General features: G+C 37.7%; 1 protein-coding gene across 2 annotated transcripts in view; it reads left to right on the top strand.

The window, feature by feature from the left end:
* The window catches only part of EPHA3 (EPH receptor A3), a 356646-nt gene that overhangs the window by 219298 nt on the left and 119320 nt on the right, over positions 1–18028 (top strand). For both annotated transcript variants that reach the window (XM_043593904.1, XM_043593903.1), the window contains exons 4-5: positions 5413–5568; positions 6268–6603. In XM_043593904.1, the coding sequence (XP_043449839.1) occupies positions 5413–5568; positions 6268–6603 (492 nt within the window). The remainder of the gene's footprint in view (positions 1–5412; positions 5569–6267; positions 6604–18028) is intronic.

The following is an 18028-nucleotide window of genomic DNA, read 5'->3' on the forward strand; positions in this document are numbered from 1 at the left end:
ATCAGTAAGGTTTGAGGAAGTGATACCTCTGGCTTTTAATGGCTATTAATTTATATTCATGGATCATCCTCCTTTTATTTACGAACACAAAATCAAAGACGAGAGTTCCTGCCACACTTAACTACTTCGAAAATCTTCATTACAGGAAGGGAATAAAACATTTATGGGAACACAAAAACAAGGGCGGCAGTTTGCCTCAAACAGTATTAAACTGTTGAGGTACTCCTTGGTTTGCCCACCCCAAGACTGAAATCTGTAAATAGTTTTACCAGTGTTCTTATCAGTCAAACACTGATAAAATTATAACCTAGGTTACCTGAAGAAATCTGTAAATCAGAGAGTTCTGTCATTTTGGCAGCAGGTTTTGAATATGTGTATACCTATCTTACTTAAGTATTGCTTTAGTAGCTGGCTTGCACCAGGGAAGATCTTAACTATTTAGCATATTATTATTATTATTATTATTATTATTATTATTATTTTAAAACTTAAGAGCACCTGGGTGGTTCAGTCCGTTAAGCATCTGACTTCAGCTCAGGTCATGATCTCATGGCTTGTGAGTTCCAGCCCGTGTCAGGCTCTATGCTGACAGCTCAGAGCCTGAGCCTGCTTTGGATTCTCTGTCTCCCTCTCTCTGTCCACCCCCACCCCCCATCACCACCCCACTCACACTCTGTCTCTCTCTCTCTCTCTCTCTCTCTCTCTCTCTCTCTCTCAAAAATGAATAAACATTTTTTAAAAAACCTTAAAACTGTATATATCTGAATCACTACTCTTTTTGCCTGTTTTTTTTTCCTTGATATTCTATAGTAAATTGACTAAGATTTCCCATGAGTAAGAGAAAAACATTACTTTCTATTCCTTTACCTGATTTTTTATATGCTGAACCTTTCAGTCTCTGAAATAATACTTAAGTGAAAGAAATGTGCAGATTGCTTTATCACTAGTTTTACATTCAAGGATAAAGGAAGTTTTTTGAAATTACAGTCATTGCTTTTACCACTCAAAGCAAGATACTAAAATACAAGTATTTATGCCCCTTAGAGGTAAAATTTCACATTCATTCAGGAGGATTTTTTTTGAAAGACGAACAAAGTACAATAGATAGATAGGTATTTAAGCACAAATCAACTTCAAGGAAAGAAGATTATTTACTGGGAAAAATTCAAAAGTAAGTACTTTATGTAAAGAATTTCTCCATACACATTTAAAGAGAGTGTTCCCTAACAGTGTAATTTTACTAGTGGATATAAATTATTCATTCATATTCTCAAATTTTTTTAACAATTTTGGTAAAAGATTTAAAGATCCTGCTTGTAGCAAGAAGGAAAAATGTACTTGTATGTCTCCTATAGGTAGCGGGCCGTGCTGTTCCTGAGGTTGGCAGACTCGGTTCTTCAAGCAAAAACACACTTACCCATCTTCCCGTAATAATGTTAGACGTCAAACAGAAAATCCTAGAGAAAGGCGAGAAAACATTACCCTTTCTGAAATAGTTTCTTACTAGGAGTAGATGACAGAAGACTTGGCATTCATTTAATTAAATAAGTTTTAGATGACAATTCTTCAGTGTCATAGCAGCAGCTTAGAATTTTAGAAAAATAATTCATGGTTCTAGAGAATAATTTGCTTTCAATAAGCATTCTATATAAAATTAAAAGCCAAAAAATCTCTTACATGTTATTAAATGTTTATTTATTTTGAGGTGGGGGGGTGAGCAGGAGGGGGCAGAGAGATAGGGAGAGAGAGGGTGAATCCCAATCAGGCTCCACACTCAGCATGGAACCCAACACAGGGCTCAGTCTCCCAACAGTGAGATTATAAACTGAGCCACAACCAAGAGTCAGATGCTTAACCCACTGAGCCACCCAGGTGCCCCTTCTCTTTCAGATTATACCACGAATTCTTTGTTATCTTGGAGATGCTACTTTTTCTGTGTATGCTCTAATTGCCCATTCTGTAAAATTAGTAGAGTAACATCTGTTCCAGTGATTTTGACACAACTGCTGTGAGATTCAGTTGAGACGGTACATATGAAAGCTTTTCAGAAAGAGTAAAGATGTCTACAAAATTTAGGGTGTTGTTATATAATCTATCATTGTGTTCTGCATATAGTTGAAACTTGATAAATATCAACAAATTGGATAGGTAAAGCCTATCAGCAAGCTACCAGGTGCTGGAAGATACAGAGTAGAGGCTGTCCCTGTGTGTCATCCAAAGTCCTGGAGCTCTGGGTCCTCAGACATGTAACGCACAGACTGGCCAGTGTGATTTATTGGGATCTTCTTAGCTCCATTAGTCTATAATTCTATTTAGTACCTCTCAACTGCATTCTCTGCTTGTCTTAGATCCTTTGGAAATACTTTCTGCTGTAGTGATAAAAAAAACTTGCCCATGGAGAGCTACACAAATAGGGTGTTATTCTTCTGACATTCTAAGAAATATTGAGAGAGGTGCTAGCTGAATCAGCAAGTGCAGATTACACATCTAATTTTCTTGGCCTTTAGCTTATTGTCACATGTAAACCATTATGCCAAGAATCAATGCTGGAATTATATAGGTAGAACGGCTTCTGTTACATTTGGACCATCTTCTTAGGAAAAAAAAAGATATTTTAATGGCTTTCGTCAGATTTCTGTTTGTATCTCTTTGCCCATCTTTGGGCTATCACTCTGGCCATCCATAACTATTTGCAATTATGTCTGTGTAAGGGAGGACTTGGCAGAGTGTGATTGTGAACAAAATCAAAATTCTGTGAGCAAGCAAAAAGCAGATTTAGGTGTTTAGTATGCAACCAACAGTACCCATCAAGTTCCTCTACTTAACCGCTTGTCTTTTCCTGTTGATCTATTTGTGTATTTAATTATGCTACTTACAGGCCTTTTGCTATCCTTTCATGATCTTTCTCAAGTGAAATTCCTTCTCTGTATTTCCTCCAACAGCTCAATCAGAATGGAATGTTTGCTCCTTGGGGCCTGTGTCAAATGTCTGGTGCCCTCTTTCAGTTTCAATTGCAAGGGCCCTTTTAAGGTGGACAGAACTAGGGACATTTGTATCTTCAAGGCTAACAAAAAGCCTGAAGAAGAGTAAATGATTAACAGATATTTATTAAGCAGAATGTATGTGTGTCTACCTATCTTTTACTATTATTATATCTAAGGTTATTTAATCATTTAGATAAAGTCTAGTTACTAGTTTGTGTCACATTCTTAACTTAAAGGTTTATTGACTGTAGCTACTTTCAAGTTATTATTAGAAGTCCTGTGCTGTAGCTAAGAAATGATTATATGATTTGCCTTTTCTTTAAATATCAGAGTATAGCCATTTATAATATTGACAAAAAGTGATTGTTTAGTGAATACCTTTATGCTAAATGTTGTAAAAACCATAAAAACCTCAAATAAAAACATACAGATAAATTGACAAGCAACCAAAACACAAAATACACTGGAACAGTGCAACTCAATCTTTTAAACACTTGAGCATTGCCATCTTGCAAACTTAAAGGCACTCAGTGAGCTAAATTGAAACCAGAAGTTAAGTGCTTAGTTTGTTTATACTTTATATCATTTCCCCTAGAGGCGATATGACATGAGATATGAGTGGAAGTTTCTAACCAATGCTTAGGAAGAATGATCAAAAGTTTATGAGCCTACTCCATGTTTGGTCAGGGCAACAGAATTTATCTGAGTGGCTCTCAATGTGGCACCAAAAGTTGTTCCATTTAATGTAAGATAGTCCTAGAGTGGCCATTCTTGATAGAAACTATAAAACAGCAAGACTAGATTAATGATTGCTATCATTTTAAGTTATTTTAATTGTTTATCTTGATAGTATATTTCCCTTGACAGTGTATTTCTCAAGAAACATTCAGTAGGAAGATACACTGTTATGGATGTAAAGTGTTACCTTTCAAAATGCATTTAATGATTATAAAAGTTAAGATTTGTTCACACAGGCTTTACTTGAATGCAAATAACCTGTTATTCACAATATGAAGCTGACATAGGAAAATTCTGGGATTCAGATCACCTACAGGGCATATTTTACACATAAGTGCTTTAAACCATCACATCTCAACATAGCATTGAAATTGAGTTTTAGAGATTTAAGAAATCATTGACTTCCAGAGATACTCTGTAGGAAACCTAAAAAATGTGGACGCTGATTTTATTTATTTATTTATTTATAATTTTTTTTTTAATTTTTATTTATTTTTGAGAGAGAGAAAGAGTGCAAGCAGGGGAGGGGCGGAGAGAGAGGGAAACACAGAATCCAAAGCAGGCTCCAGGCTCTGAGCTGTCAGCACAGGGCCCAACGCGGGGCTCAAACTCACAAACCATGAGATCATGGCCTGAGCCAAAGTCGGCCACTTAACCTACTAAGCCACCCAAGTGCCCCTGGACTCTGATTTTAATCCTCAAAGCAATGTCAAGAGACTTCTTGCTAAGATTTTCACTATGATTTCGGTTCTCCATGTAATTCTGAAAATAGATCACATAAACCATTACAGCATTTTGAATTTTACATCAGATTAAACAAAAGCAATACAGTAGAGGCGTATTTCTGTAAAAGCAATAAATATATAAAGAATACTAAATGGGCATCTGAAATCAATATTTCATGACCGGTTCATGGAGCTCAACAAAACATGTCATTCAGAGATGGCCAGAAAGAAAGAAGAGGAAAACAGTTATTTAGAAAGCTTTAATCTAGTAATTATTTACAAGTAGATCAGTTTAAATAGAAATTATACATCACTATGTTTCTGAAAGACAGACAAGGAAATTTTTAAAAACCTTCAGTGTAGGCCACGGCTGTAAAAGTTACAGCACTGGAACGACACTGTCAAGGCAGAAAAAAAAAAAATAGCTCATGAGAACCGATGCATCAAGAATCTTAAAACAAGGAAGCCATGATTTCTTCCTTTCAGTTGCTTACAATTTGTGGGGAGGGAGCTGTACACACAGAAATCAATTAGAGAGAGAGAGTGAGTGTGTAATGTAGTGCTAACTGCACGCAGATAATGTACACATTGCATCATGTTTTAAAAGGGAATGGCTACATGATGACATGGCTTTGCTGTATTTTTCTCCACAAATAGTTCAATGCCAAGCAAAGCTGTGAAAACATGAGCTGGAAATTTCATCACACTCTAGTGCCAAAATAATCTAAATCTTCAGGGTTTTTTTTTTCCCTTTAACATTTGGTGTGAATTCAAAAGTATATATGTGGAGAAACTACACTGGGTCACATTATTTGCTTCTGTAAATTCTGGAAGGAAAAAAAAATGGATTTTTTTTTTATTCCTAATGAATTCTTCCCCTAACATTCTGAAATCTGTTTTACGTGTTTTGAAAAATAGGCTTTCAAAATTATCACCGAATCTTAAAAGAGTGATTTTGTTTGTAGCTTGCCGACCAGGTTTCTACAAGGCTTCGGATGGTAATGTGAAATGTGCCAAGTGCCCACCGCACAGTTCTACCCACGAAGATGGTTCAGTGAACTGCAGGTGTGAGAATAAGTACTTCCGAGCAGACAAAGACCCTCCATCCATGGCTTGTACCCGTGAGTAGTTTTGCTGCAACCCATGCCTCCATGTTTCTTTTATTTTGTGTTTTTTTTTTCCCTTCTGGTTATTGTGCTTCTTTCTTCTTTTTTTAAAGCATTTGGCCCATTTCCTTCCGTTTTCCGTGTGCAAATTGAAAGCTTTCTCTGCTTCACTCTCCATGCTGGCTCACCACAAATGCAACATTTATCACGCAAAATGAATTAGTTTTTAAAGCACTTCCTGCAACAGGACCCCCAGAAAGAAAGAAAGTTTTCTGTATCTTGGTTTAGATCCTGTATTACATTTGACAGAATAGGGGAGGTTATAGTCATGGGATTTGTGTTTTTACATTTCTATTCCCTCACGTTACTTGTAGGTCATAGGTCATAGGGAAAAAGGACTAAGATTTATAAAACTAATAGTAAAGTTTTCATAACTATTCACAAGGGCATTGAATTTAGTAGTAAATTCCCTCATTGGACTTTGTGAATGTATCTTCAACTTTGAGTCAAAACTCCCCCGCCCATGGCTTGGGGACGATAGTGCTCTTGAAGCCATGTGTCTATAATCTCATGGATCCTCTAAGGACGAATTAAAAGTATATAATAGAGACAAGATGGTTATTTACCTCTTTCGGTTCCATTGTAAATTATCTATTTCCCTTGTAGTAGAAAACAGAAGTGAGGCTCATTAATCTTTGTTGAACTACTTTGCAGGACCTCCATCTGCACCAAGAAATGTTATCTCTAACATAAACGAGACCTCGGTCATCCTGGACTGGAGTTGGCCCCTGGACACAGGAGGCCGGAAAGACGTTACCTTCAACATCATATGTAAAAAATGTGGGTGGAATGTAAAACAGTGTGAGCCATGCAGCCCAAATGTCCGCTTCCTCCCTCGACAGTTCGGACTCACCAACACCACAGTGACAGTGACAGACCTCCTGGCACATACTAACTACACCTTTGAGATCGATGCCATTAACGGGGTGTCAGAGCTGAGCTCACCACCAAGACAGTTCGCTGCAGTCAGCATCACAACCAACCAGGCTGGTGAGTACGTGCTCGATGCTTTCTGCTCCCGCCATCTCAGAGCCAAGTCATGATTTTGACAGAGTGTGCAAAAAAGAGTGGGGAAAGCAAAGGTTTGAAAGAGTCCCAGAATGTTCTCTTCCGTCACGTTTAAGCAGTTATGCTACGTTCAATACCTCAGTTTAATTCTTCAAGTAGGAATAAGTCATATTTATTAGATGATTTTAAACTAGTTTAATCCCTTGTTTTTCAATTTGGAATATTTAAATAACCGCGGCTCTGCATAGGGTTCTTGTGGGGCTCCTTGAAACATTTTGATATTCCAAAGAACTTAACAGACATTGAACCTTAGTTTGCAGAAGGTTATATAGGATACCTGAAACTACAAAATATCTTTACCTTAGTTATAATTATATCATATTTTTATATAGTTATTCTGTTGCTTTATGTTCCTCTGAAGCTCTAAGTATTATAGCTCAGATACAGATAATTCTGATTAATTAAAAATAAGAAAATAAATCCATTTTATTTGATAGATATAATTTGTATTTAAAAATTCAAAGTAGGGAATTTGTGGAGAAGCATGGTGAAAAGAGGTCTTAGTAGAGAACAGTTGGAATCACTGACCTAAAAATGTTTGCAAATATAAATTACTTTTATATCTTCTATATTTCCTGCTGACCATCTTTTCCCAGTTAAAACAAAACACTATATTGGCAGGTTGTAAGCAAAGGCCCTTTAATATGGAATGGAAAAATGAAACAACAAGCAAAGTTCTCACCTTTCTTTATCTTACATCCACAATATTTCTCTTTTCTTCACTGTTAGTAAGTCTTGTTCTTTTAATCACCCCTTAAATCTTCTATGTGTTTTCTCATTCTCTGATAATTCTTACGATTTTTTTAGTATGGCTTTTTTTTTTCAACAGTGTAGTGTCCAGAATTACTGATGAGACTTTAGTTGTGATTCTCTGAAACATGTGGAAGGGTTACTCTACACAGTATACGCAAAGGACATATCAGTGATGCCCCTTTGAAATAAGGTGATCACAATGTTTCCATTATTGATAACTGTGATGAATGAATAAGAGTTTTCTTTTGTAGCCAACAAAGGCTGTGCGAAGTTAAGCTGATAGGTGTTTATTGTATATAATTGTTGCTGTGCGGTATCATAAATTAGGGATACTACATTCCAAGCAGCTCAAGACAGAAATATCATTGCATCCTTTATGCACAAATAAATAACGGAGCCAAAATGGGAGAAAAGGAAGAGACATGATGCGCCCTGAGAATGCTTCAACAAGGACCAGTTTCTCTTGTCAGCTCCCAGATGGGCTCACCCCTGAGCCAGAAGTCAGGATTGAGAGGCGACTCTGCCTCTTAGCTGCATTTGGCTTAAACTGCCGAAGCCCCTCTGCTGTCTTCTGGGACTCACCCTTCGCCCTGAGTGGAAGGTGTACTGGATGCCATAGGGAAAGGAAAAGAAAGAGAGAGGTCTGAATTCTCTCTTTAGCTGAAAGCAGTCTTAGAACAGCAGCCAAAAAAAAAAAACAGCTAAAAACACCACTTTGTTTCTCTCACGTGGCTGGCTCAGGAAGATCCTTAAACTACCAAAGGCACACAGTTAAGAGATGTCACCCAGGGCTAATGTTCAGTAAGTATGCACCAGTATGGCTTTGCTGGTTATACTAGTTCAGAGTAGTTCCAACTACTTCTGCAAGGGAGTTAGGCAGATACATCTGTATCGGTTCATTTCTCAGGTATCCTGGGTAGCCCCCAAAACCCAGTATCTTAGCTCCATAATCCTTGCCCGTAATCTAGCAGCCGAAAGATAAATGCTGGCATAAGAGGGGGGTCTTCAGGGCTTTGCACTGGAACGCCTCCTTCTTGAGGGGTCCTTATCCCTATTATGTCATTGATAGGTATTTTGTGTATAACCCCTGCCAGAGTCCACGTTCACCTGTCTCTTTCTGATTCCAAATCCCTCTTTTGGTCCTACTTTGCTTCTGGTCTCCTATATTGATGAAAGTCTTACACTTTTACATTGTCTCATGGTGATATATAAACTTTATCTGTGGAAAAGACAGGACTTTTAAGGGAAGTGTGCTGAATCATTTTTTAAATCTTGCTTACTGAATCTGTTTTTTTCCCCCCACTGGAAGCTAGGTCTCAGACCAAACAACATATGCTTTTGCTTTGCTTCAGTTAATGGTATTTAAACTTTGTAACTAATAATATTTAAAAATTCGTAACTTCAGTTTATGTAACTGTCTTCCATGAGAGAAAAGATGAGTAATGCCATTGCTATATATTGCATGATTATAGCTTCTCATATTCAGTGAACACGGGAATTTTAAGAAATTATAATTATGTGGCAAATGGCTTTCCCCAATCCTATATTTCATGCTGATTTACTACCTTGTTTAAAATAGGAGCATCAATCTGGGTTATAATTATCTCCCAAGTCAAACAAAAACGTATAAAAACAACCAAGAGCTCCTTCTTTCCTATGTTATCATTGGCCTCTGGCTTTCTGACAATGCATTTATCAGGAAACTAATAGTTCCAGATATACACACTGAATGAATCTAGGTAAGGGCAAACAAGAACAGGCCAAGACATTAAAAAATAAATGGGGTTGACGCTTCGGCCCTCCCAGTTACAAATCACAGGGTAAGACACATTCAGCAGGGATGATATCAGTTACTCTCTCTAACCCCACTATCATTTAAAAAAATAATCACAAATTTGTCTACACGATGCACCACAGGCATTTATATATTTATTTCAGGGCATCTGTATCGTTTTGTGTGCCTGGGGTGCTAGAGGTCTTTGTTCCATCTTCAAATCCCCACAGTAAGATATATAAGCAAGATTAGGAGCGATGCCATTTCTCCAGGGAGTGTTTCTTTGTTTTGCTTTATTTTTGTTCTTGTGAAGGTTAATGGACTGGTAGCCTTGAAAAATGAGCTCTCTACCTACTAAAAAGATATGGCTGTGACAGATATGATGCCATGGTGTTTAAATTCCTCCTAGTCTCTCTATCTTTGACAAGGATATAAAGGGAGAAGGTGAAACGTGTCCCTTTGAATTTCGTTTGTGAGATTGAGTTTGTTGATTTTTCTCTTGATTGCATTGTGAAAGCCGTGTGATGACCACGTGATAAGGCACCTTCTAAATTGTAGGGGATTATGTTGTAAATTCGGATGTTAGTTCAATACTTTCGCAAGGTATGCCAGTGCGATCAAAATCATGGTCTCTCCATAAAGATTGTATCTATCTGTGAATCTATCAGTCAAACATATCCAGAAAGAACTGCAAATTGCAAAGCAAAAATGTGTAAAGTTATAACTTAGTGTAAATTGTTACTTCCTGTTTTTGTACTTGCATGAGTGTATTTACCTTTCACTTCTGGAAACAATCATTCCACTAGTGAAATATCAGTCTGCTTATTCTCAACCTCCATCATAGAATCTGCCCCCTTTTCACTATCCTATAGCATGTAATGATCCCAGACTAAAATAGGGAGCACTAATAGAGACCTTAGGGGCTTTCAGTTTTCAGGTCCACCCCACCCCCATTTTATAGCTGGAGAAACTGAGATCCCAGAGGCTTTTCTAACATTTCATCAAAGAGATCAAACTTTCATTTATGTCTCCCAACTCCAATGCCATTTCCAACTTCTATCCTCATATTCTTTCTGTCATCCTATGATTCATGCCATGTAGCTACAAAAATAAATGCTGCCTTGGAGACAGAGAGGGGCTTTGCTGGAACATTTACTCTAACTTATGCCATCCCTAGTAAACTTGGTTCTTGCTTCTCCGCCATCTATCACAGGGTTACTTAGGGGCGTTCTACAAGAGATCTTCCTTATCGTCTCTACTCTTCCGCAGACCTAGCTTCATCCTTCATGCCCTCATTCTCCACAGATGATTTTCCCTCTGTGATATTGTGATTTATAATAAGAAATAATATATTTGGTTTTGGTTCCAGTTCAGGGTGCATGTCTCCTAAAACCCTTGGAATTTCCTAAGTGATAAGAGTAATAAAGGTCTATTTTGTAATTCATAACAACCCCCACTCAACCACACCTGTGTTTATGTTAATGAATCAACTTTTGGAAAACCCTAAGGATGGGGTCTGGTTGCTGGGGGAACCAAACCCCGTGATTGGAAAGTTGAAACTTTCAGCTCCCTTATCCCCCAGCCCCAAGCCCAGGAGTAGGGAGAGGAGGCTGGTGATGATTTAATCAATCTTGCCTACATAATGAAGTCTCCTTAAAAGCCCAAAGGATGGGGTTCAGAAAGCTTTGGGGTTAGTGAACACAGAGAGGTGCTGGTACGTGACGTGCCTGAAGAGAGGGTGGGAGCTCTGTGCCTCTTCCCGGATACCTTGCCCTGTACATCTCTTCCATCTGGCTGTTCTCGGGTTGTATCTTTTTTTTTAAATTTTTTTTTAATGTTTATTTATTTTTGAGAGACAGAGAGAGACAGCTTGAGCGGGAGAGGGCAGAGAGAGAGAGAGAGGGAGACCCAGAATCTGAAGCAGGGTCCAGGCTCTGAGCTGTCAGCACAGAGCCCGATGCGGGGCTCAAACTCACCAGCCACAAGATCATCACCTGAGCCGAAGTCAGACGCTCAACCAACTGAGCCACCCAGGCGCCCTCGGATTGTATCTTTTTATAATAAGCTGGTCATCTAGTAAGCAAAATGTTTTCCTGAGTTCTATGAGCTACTGTAGCAAACTAATTGGACCCAAGAAGGAGGTAGTGGGAATCTCTGATTTCAGCTGGTGGGACAGCATTATAGATAACAACTTCAACTTGTGATTAGCAGCTAAAAAGAGGGCAGGGGGGCCTTGTGGGACTGGGCCCCTAACTCTGGGCTTCAATGCTAATTCCAGGTAGATAGTATCAGAACTGAATTCCTTGTAGGATACCCAGCTTATGGGTCAGAATTGCTTGGTGTGGGGAAATCCCCACACATTTGGTAACCAGAAGCGAAGTGTTCTGTGAGTTAAGTATTGAGATTAGAGGAGGCATATCAGAGTGTGTTTTTTCCTCTTACACTGTCCTCACTTATCAAGACCTTCAAGGTTCAGAGGGAAAAGAAAAATGCTACTCTCTACCCACCCCCTCCACAGTTTCTTTAAATCTAATTCCTGCCTCCCCCTCTGTACTTGCTAACTCCCACTGATTCCTAAGTCTTAATAGAATGTGCTCTCAAGCAAATGTCCTCCCCTTCAAGCATCTTCAACATTCCCTCTCCTGGCTTTTTTCCCTTGCCTTTTGTGTTGTATAGGTGTTCCTTCATCTTAGAGGAAGTTACAAATAATCAAGTAACAGCAGCAGCAATAACAACACACACAAAAGTGTGTGTGTGCATTATAAATGGTGTGACTCATCAAGGTTTCATCCTATTTTTTCCTGATTTTCAATCTAAGATTCGATTTTTTTTCACAGAGTAATCCATACCTCTCCTTTTGTTCTTTCATTCATGGTTTAATATCTGCCCTCATTCGATAGCAAGTCACTTCCTGGAAATCAAGAATAATTTCCTCTTTGTGTCTCTATGTTAAATTGTTAGGAAGAATATAAACTTCACAAGACCATAGACCTTGTCTCATGTTCACATTTATATTTTTTTGGACATAGAACAAAGACAACAAGGCCTTCTAACACCTTGTAATCACTCAAGTGTCTACTGAATGAATAAGTGATTTTTAATGGAAATTTCCATAATTCAAAAATTAAAACACATTCTCTCTCAAATAGCTTTCTTTCCTTATTTTTTTCCCCTCTCTACTAAGACAACCATCATTTCCCCAGTTTGCCAGATTCTAATCTAACATTTAGAAACATCTTTGCTTCATTTTCTACATTTAAGAACTTGTCACGTACTCTTGATTTTTCCTTTCAATTGTTTTGAATCCTCATGCCTTTTTCTCTATACTCAGTGTTAATTTTTTACATTCCTGGTTATAACATTTATAAATAAGTGATGTGATTAATTTTAATAGTCATCTTTTAATTATGTTGAGATTCTAAGATAAAAAAGAGTAGGAAGTAAAATCCACTGAGATGTATATAAAAAGTGTTAATGGACCAACAAATACATTTGAGTGTCTCTTTTATGTACATGTCATATATGCCCGAGCCATGCAGGAATTTACCATATAAGTATAGAATTAAAAACAATATATATGAAATAAATAAATTTACTTAAGACACTAAACAATGAAATGAGTTAAGATGTCACAGTTAAGGATTATAGGGAAACCTTTGGAGAAGAGTCAGATGTATAATAGATACAAATAGATACAAATAGATGAAAAATAGAAATAAACCAGATAGATATAAAGAAAAAGAAATACGTATAGCATAGTATTGGAGCTGAGCTCCCTGAGGAACAACAAGGCTAGGTTGAGAGGAGGAAATTGATCTTGTTCAGAGGTAACAAGAAATCAAGTTGGATAGTAAAGGAAAGCCAACCAACCTGAGTGTTAGATAATAGGATGTTGGAGAAAGATACCCATTTTGAGTGGCAGAGTAACTTCACTAGATTTGTGTTTTAAGAGGTAATATTGAAAAGAATGGTGGGGTGGGTGGCACCTGGGTGGCTCAGTCAGTTAAGCATCAGACTCTTGATTTCCGCTCAGGTCATAATCCTACCGTTCATGAGTTCAAGCCTCGCATTGGGCTCCATGTTGACAGCACAGAGCCTGCTTAGGATTCTCTCCCCCGTCACCTTCTCAAAATAAATGACCAAGCTTAAAAAAAAAAGAGCGGGGAATAAGTTAATAAAGCAATTCTTAGGGGCACCTGGGTGACCCAGTCGGTCGAGCATCCAACTTCACCTCAGGTCATGGTCTCACAGTTCAGAGTTGGAGCCCCACATCAAACTGTGCTAACAAACAGCTTAGAGCCTGGAGGCTGCTTCAGATTCTGTGTCTCCCTCTCTCTCCTCCCCTGCTCACACTCTGTCTCTCTCTGTCTCTAAAAAATAAATAAATGTTAGGGACGCCTGAGTGGCTCATTTGGTTAAGTGTCCAACTTCTGCTCCAGTCATGATGTCACGGTTTGTGAGTTTGAGCCCTGTGTCAGGCTCTGTGCTGACAGCTCAGAGCCTGGAACCTACTTCGGATTCTGTCTCTCTCTCTCTCTGTTCCTCCCCCACTCACTCTCTGTTTGTCTCTCTCAAAAATAAATAAGCATTAAAAAAAGTTTAAAAAAATTAAAATAAATGTTAAAACAATTTTTTAAATAAATAAAATTTTTAGCATATGAATGACTTAATTATAACAAAAGAGTAAAATCAGTAACATCATTGGATTTATATGAGTATTAACATTATCTGCAATTATTATTTTCAAGTCTAACATGGCATTTTTAAACTTTTGAGCCATAAATTTACACCCCCCCCCCCAAAATAAGATTTAGGGGTTTTGGCCTCTTTCTACTTGGATTCCTGATTGCCAGATTGTTGGCATTGAAGTATCATCAGTCCCAGAACAATTGGACTAACTAACTTTAGTTTGACACTTAGGTAAATGCCGTCATGTTTCTCTCAATTTGTGTCAGTTGAAAGGGGTGCCCCTCCATTCTCTGGGTATTGCTCTAGTTATCTCCTTTTCAGTATCTCCTCAATCTTGATTTTTTTCTTTTATACAGGCATGCACATTCTAAATATTTTTTTCTAGTTCCATCTAAACTTCTTTTTTCCTATGAACATTATCCCGACCCTGTACTTTACCTAGAGTGAACAGCAGATTCCCTCCTCTTTCAGTTTACCCTGCTAAAATTCTGCATGTATGTGTACAGTTTCTATCATAAGATATGATTTGTTCATGTGTATGAAAATATTACAGATGTCACAAAATAGTATTGTAGTATACATTATGTGTGTACACCTTTATCCAGATTCCTTAAAAGTTAACATTTTGCCATGTTTGTTTTATCGTTCTTTCCCCCATCTCCTTTTCTGTATAGATATTACTTATTTCTGTTATTTATTTCTCTGTATTTCTATTATTTATTTCTATTTATTTCTTCTCTTTTTAAAAATTTTTTAACGTTTATTTATTTTGAGAGAAAGAGAGAGAGAGTTATACATGGGCGAGGGACAGAGAGACAGGGAGACACAGAATCCGAAGCAGGCTCGAGGCTCTGAGCTGTCAGCACAGAGCCTGACATGGGGCTCAAACCCACAAGCCACAGGGTCATAACCTGAGCCGAAGTCGGATGCTCAATCCACTGAGCCACCCAGGTGCCCCTACTTCTGAACTTCTTGGAGGTGAATTGCATAGGATGTGCCCCTTTGCTCCTACCTACTTTAGTGTATGATTTCCTAAAAACACTGCATCTTCTTACATAACCTCAACACATTTTTCAAAATGAAGACATTCACATTACTACCTACTGTTATGTCAGATACTAGTCAACTTTTGTCAGTTGTCGCACTAAAACCCCTATAGCAAAAACAAACTGATGTTCTTTTTAAGTTTCTATTTATAAAATAGCTCATATTTATAATAATGAATAAATTAATATTTTTCTGTGAATTAAGTCTGACAAAAAATACAAAGGGAAGGGAAGCCAATCCTCATCTGTAGGACTTTCTAGGTGTTTGATATTAGTCTGGCAGTTTCACAGTTGCCGTCCCATTAAAAAAAATGACAACTAAATAACATTATTGAAAAGAAAAAGAACTTAATTTTATATAGATGTCCCATTGAAGGACCACTCATTTCTGCAGAGAAGGATGACACCTTAGAGACTATCCAATGTAATGAAAAGATTTCTGTCCTCAGCCTGGGACAGAATCACTTCTGTCATCCACTTACTCTGGTGATCACAGACAAATTCCTTCATTTCTTCTGGTCAAAAATCGCTGTCCATCATATGAAGGGATTGGCCTAGAAATCCAAGTATAATCTGTCTTGTTTTACTTCTCTTTTGCAATGCTTGTACCACAATTCAGAACTTCATTACTAGTATAATATTAATAAATCATTAAATGTACCTTTAAGTATACACTATCAACTCATGTCCTATAAAGGATGTTAGAAGCTTTATGGCCAATGGTTTAGTGGCCTGCTATTTCACAGAATGAAGTAATGATGTCCATTAGTAGAAATAGATATCTTTAATATAGCTTAAATAAAAAATACATCCTTTTTTAATTTTTTTTTAAATTTTAACGTTTATTTATTTTTGAGAGAGAGTGAGACAAGAGTGGAAGTGGGAGAGGGGCAGAGAGAGAGGGAGACACAGAATCCAAAGTAGGCTCCAGGCTCTGAGCCATCAGCACAGAACCAGATTCGGGGCTTGAACTCACGAACCGTGAGATCAGAACCCGAGCCGAAGTCAGACACTTAATAGACTGAGCCACCCAGGTGCCCTCAAAATACATCCTTTTGAAAAATGAATTGTAGGGATGCCTGGGTGGCTCAGTCAATTGAGCATCCAACTTCAGCTCAGGTCATGAGCTCATCGTTTATGGGTTCGAGCTCCATGTTGTACTCTGTGCTGACAGCTCAGAACCTGAAGCCTGCTTCGGATTCTGTGTCTTCTTTTCTCTCTGCTGGCTCTCTCTCTGGCTCTCTCTCTCTCTCTCAAAAATAAATAAATGTTTAAAAATTTTTTCAATGAATCCTAGATTGATCAGTCCTTTGCCTAAGTTTAGCATTTTACTCTAAATTTTTACATTGATAAAACAGGAATTTCTAAATCTTCTATATTCCTGATTTTGAAATACATTTACTCTATACACCTTATTGTTCTATTTGAATCTAAAAACAGCATATATGGATATGATAGTCGAACACCTCATGTCAAAGATAGCCGGTCAGACTTTAGTATATCTGAAGAAATGAATGTTTCAGTGTAAAGGTAGAAAAGTACAGAGCTGCACCTGCTACTAAAATATGGACACATATTGCTGCAGTCTCTGAAGAGATGTATGCTGTTGTGTAATTATGTACCATCGAAGTAAACTAGGTACCAGAAGAGTCTACATTAGTTCTTCCAGAACATGGAAGAAGATATTTTGTAGCATCGGTGTCATGAATTGGAATCATAAAACATATTGAAAATCAACCACAGAAAGAGTGGGGATACAATTCTAGGAATGCACTATGATGAGTCCTCCCTTCCTTATTTCACCTGTATGATTAATAAACCCTGAGAATGGAAATCTTAACCTTTTATTCCTCTCAACAAACAAGTGAGGTCTGAGTCAGGCTCAGAGATTATGAGTGAATATATACATTATAATTTTCCTGGTGCATTTTGCCTGTGTGGTAATTTAGCTTCTTTCTTTCTGATTTGAAATGGAGGCAGATACCTGTGCATCTGGGACTATCACTCTGCAGTGATGTGTCATACTGTGCCTGAAGCATTCCACATCATTTAACACATTAATGATGCCTTTCAGCCATCACATCCTGGTACAGAGGCAGATTACATATCTGCAGCCTGAGCAATAAACTGAACAAAAGCATCACCATGCATTGTTATTTAGAACTTTGATGTGAGCTTAAAGCCACAACTGTGTGGAGAAACTGTGGATGAAGACAGTTTGGGGGCTTCCAGGATCTAAATTAAATATCGTCCCATCTTCATTTCTGATCCTTAACACGACTACAATTAATAGAGCAGACAAGTGCCTGGAAGATTATAGTTACTTCTTTCTTGCTGGCTTCTCCCAAAGGGTGTTCTCAAGAACAGGGATATCATCAAGCAGCTGGAGGAGGAAATATGGTGTTAACTAAAGCATGTGAATTCTAAGAAAGAAATAGCCATTTAATGCTAACTTGTGCCATCTTCACTGCATCTTTTAAGAGCAAAAACAAAAACAAAAAAAAATGCCTATTCAACAGAAATCTTTATTATTATTTTGCCCAAACAAAGTAAGAATATGTTTCATCTCAAACCACAGTATACACAATAATTTAATTTTTAAACATGCTCTGCCCTTTAAGGGTTAAATTAGATATAGAAGGCCCTTAGGGAATAATTGCAGTATGTGTAAAATCATTGAGAAATTGAATAGATACACACATCTAAAAGGAAAAGATGCTTTGTTCTCTGAAGCAAAAATTTTACAAACACTGCCCAGACTCTTTCATAATATACCTTTTTTTCCATAATAAACCTTTAATTATATTTCAGTATCTATAAAAATATTTCTCAGTGTGAATTACTGACACGGTCCATACTTTTGACTTTATAATCCTAATATAGCACCATCATCCAAATCGAAAAAAAGGCACCCCTTGCTAAAGGGACTTTACTGCCATCTGACATAAAATTGTCAGGGTAAATATCCAAATTAAAAGGACTATGGGGGCACCTGGGTGGCTCCGTTGGTTGGGTGTCCGACTTCGGCTCATGTCATGATCTCACAGCTCTCGAGTTCGAGCCCCGCGTGGGGCTCTGTGCTGAC

The sequence above is a fragment of the Prionailurus bengalensis genome, chromosome C2 (genome assembly GCF_016509475.1).
Source record: "Prionailurus bengalensis isolate Pbe53 chromosome C2, Fcat_Pben_1.1_paternal_pri, whole genome shotgun sequence".
NCBI lineage: Eukaryota > Metazoa > Chordata > Mammalia > Carnivora > Felidae > Prionailurus > Prionailurus bengalensis.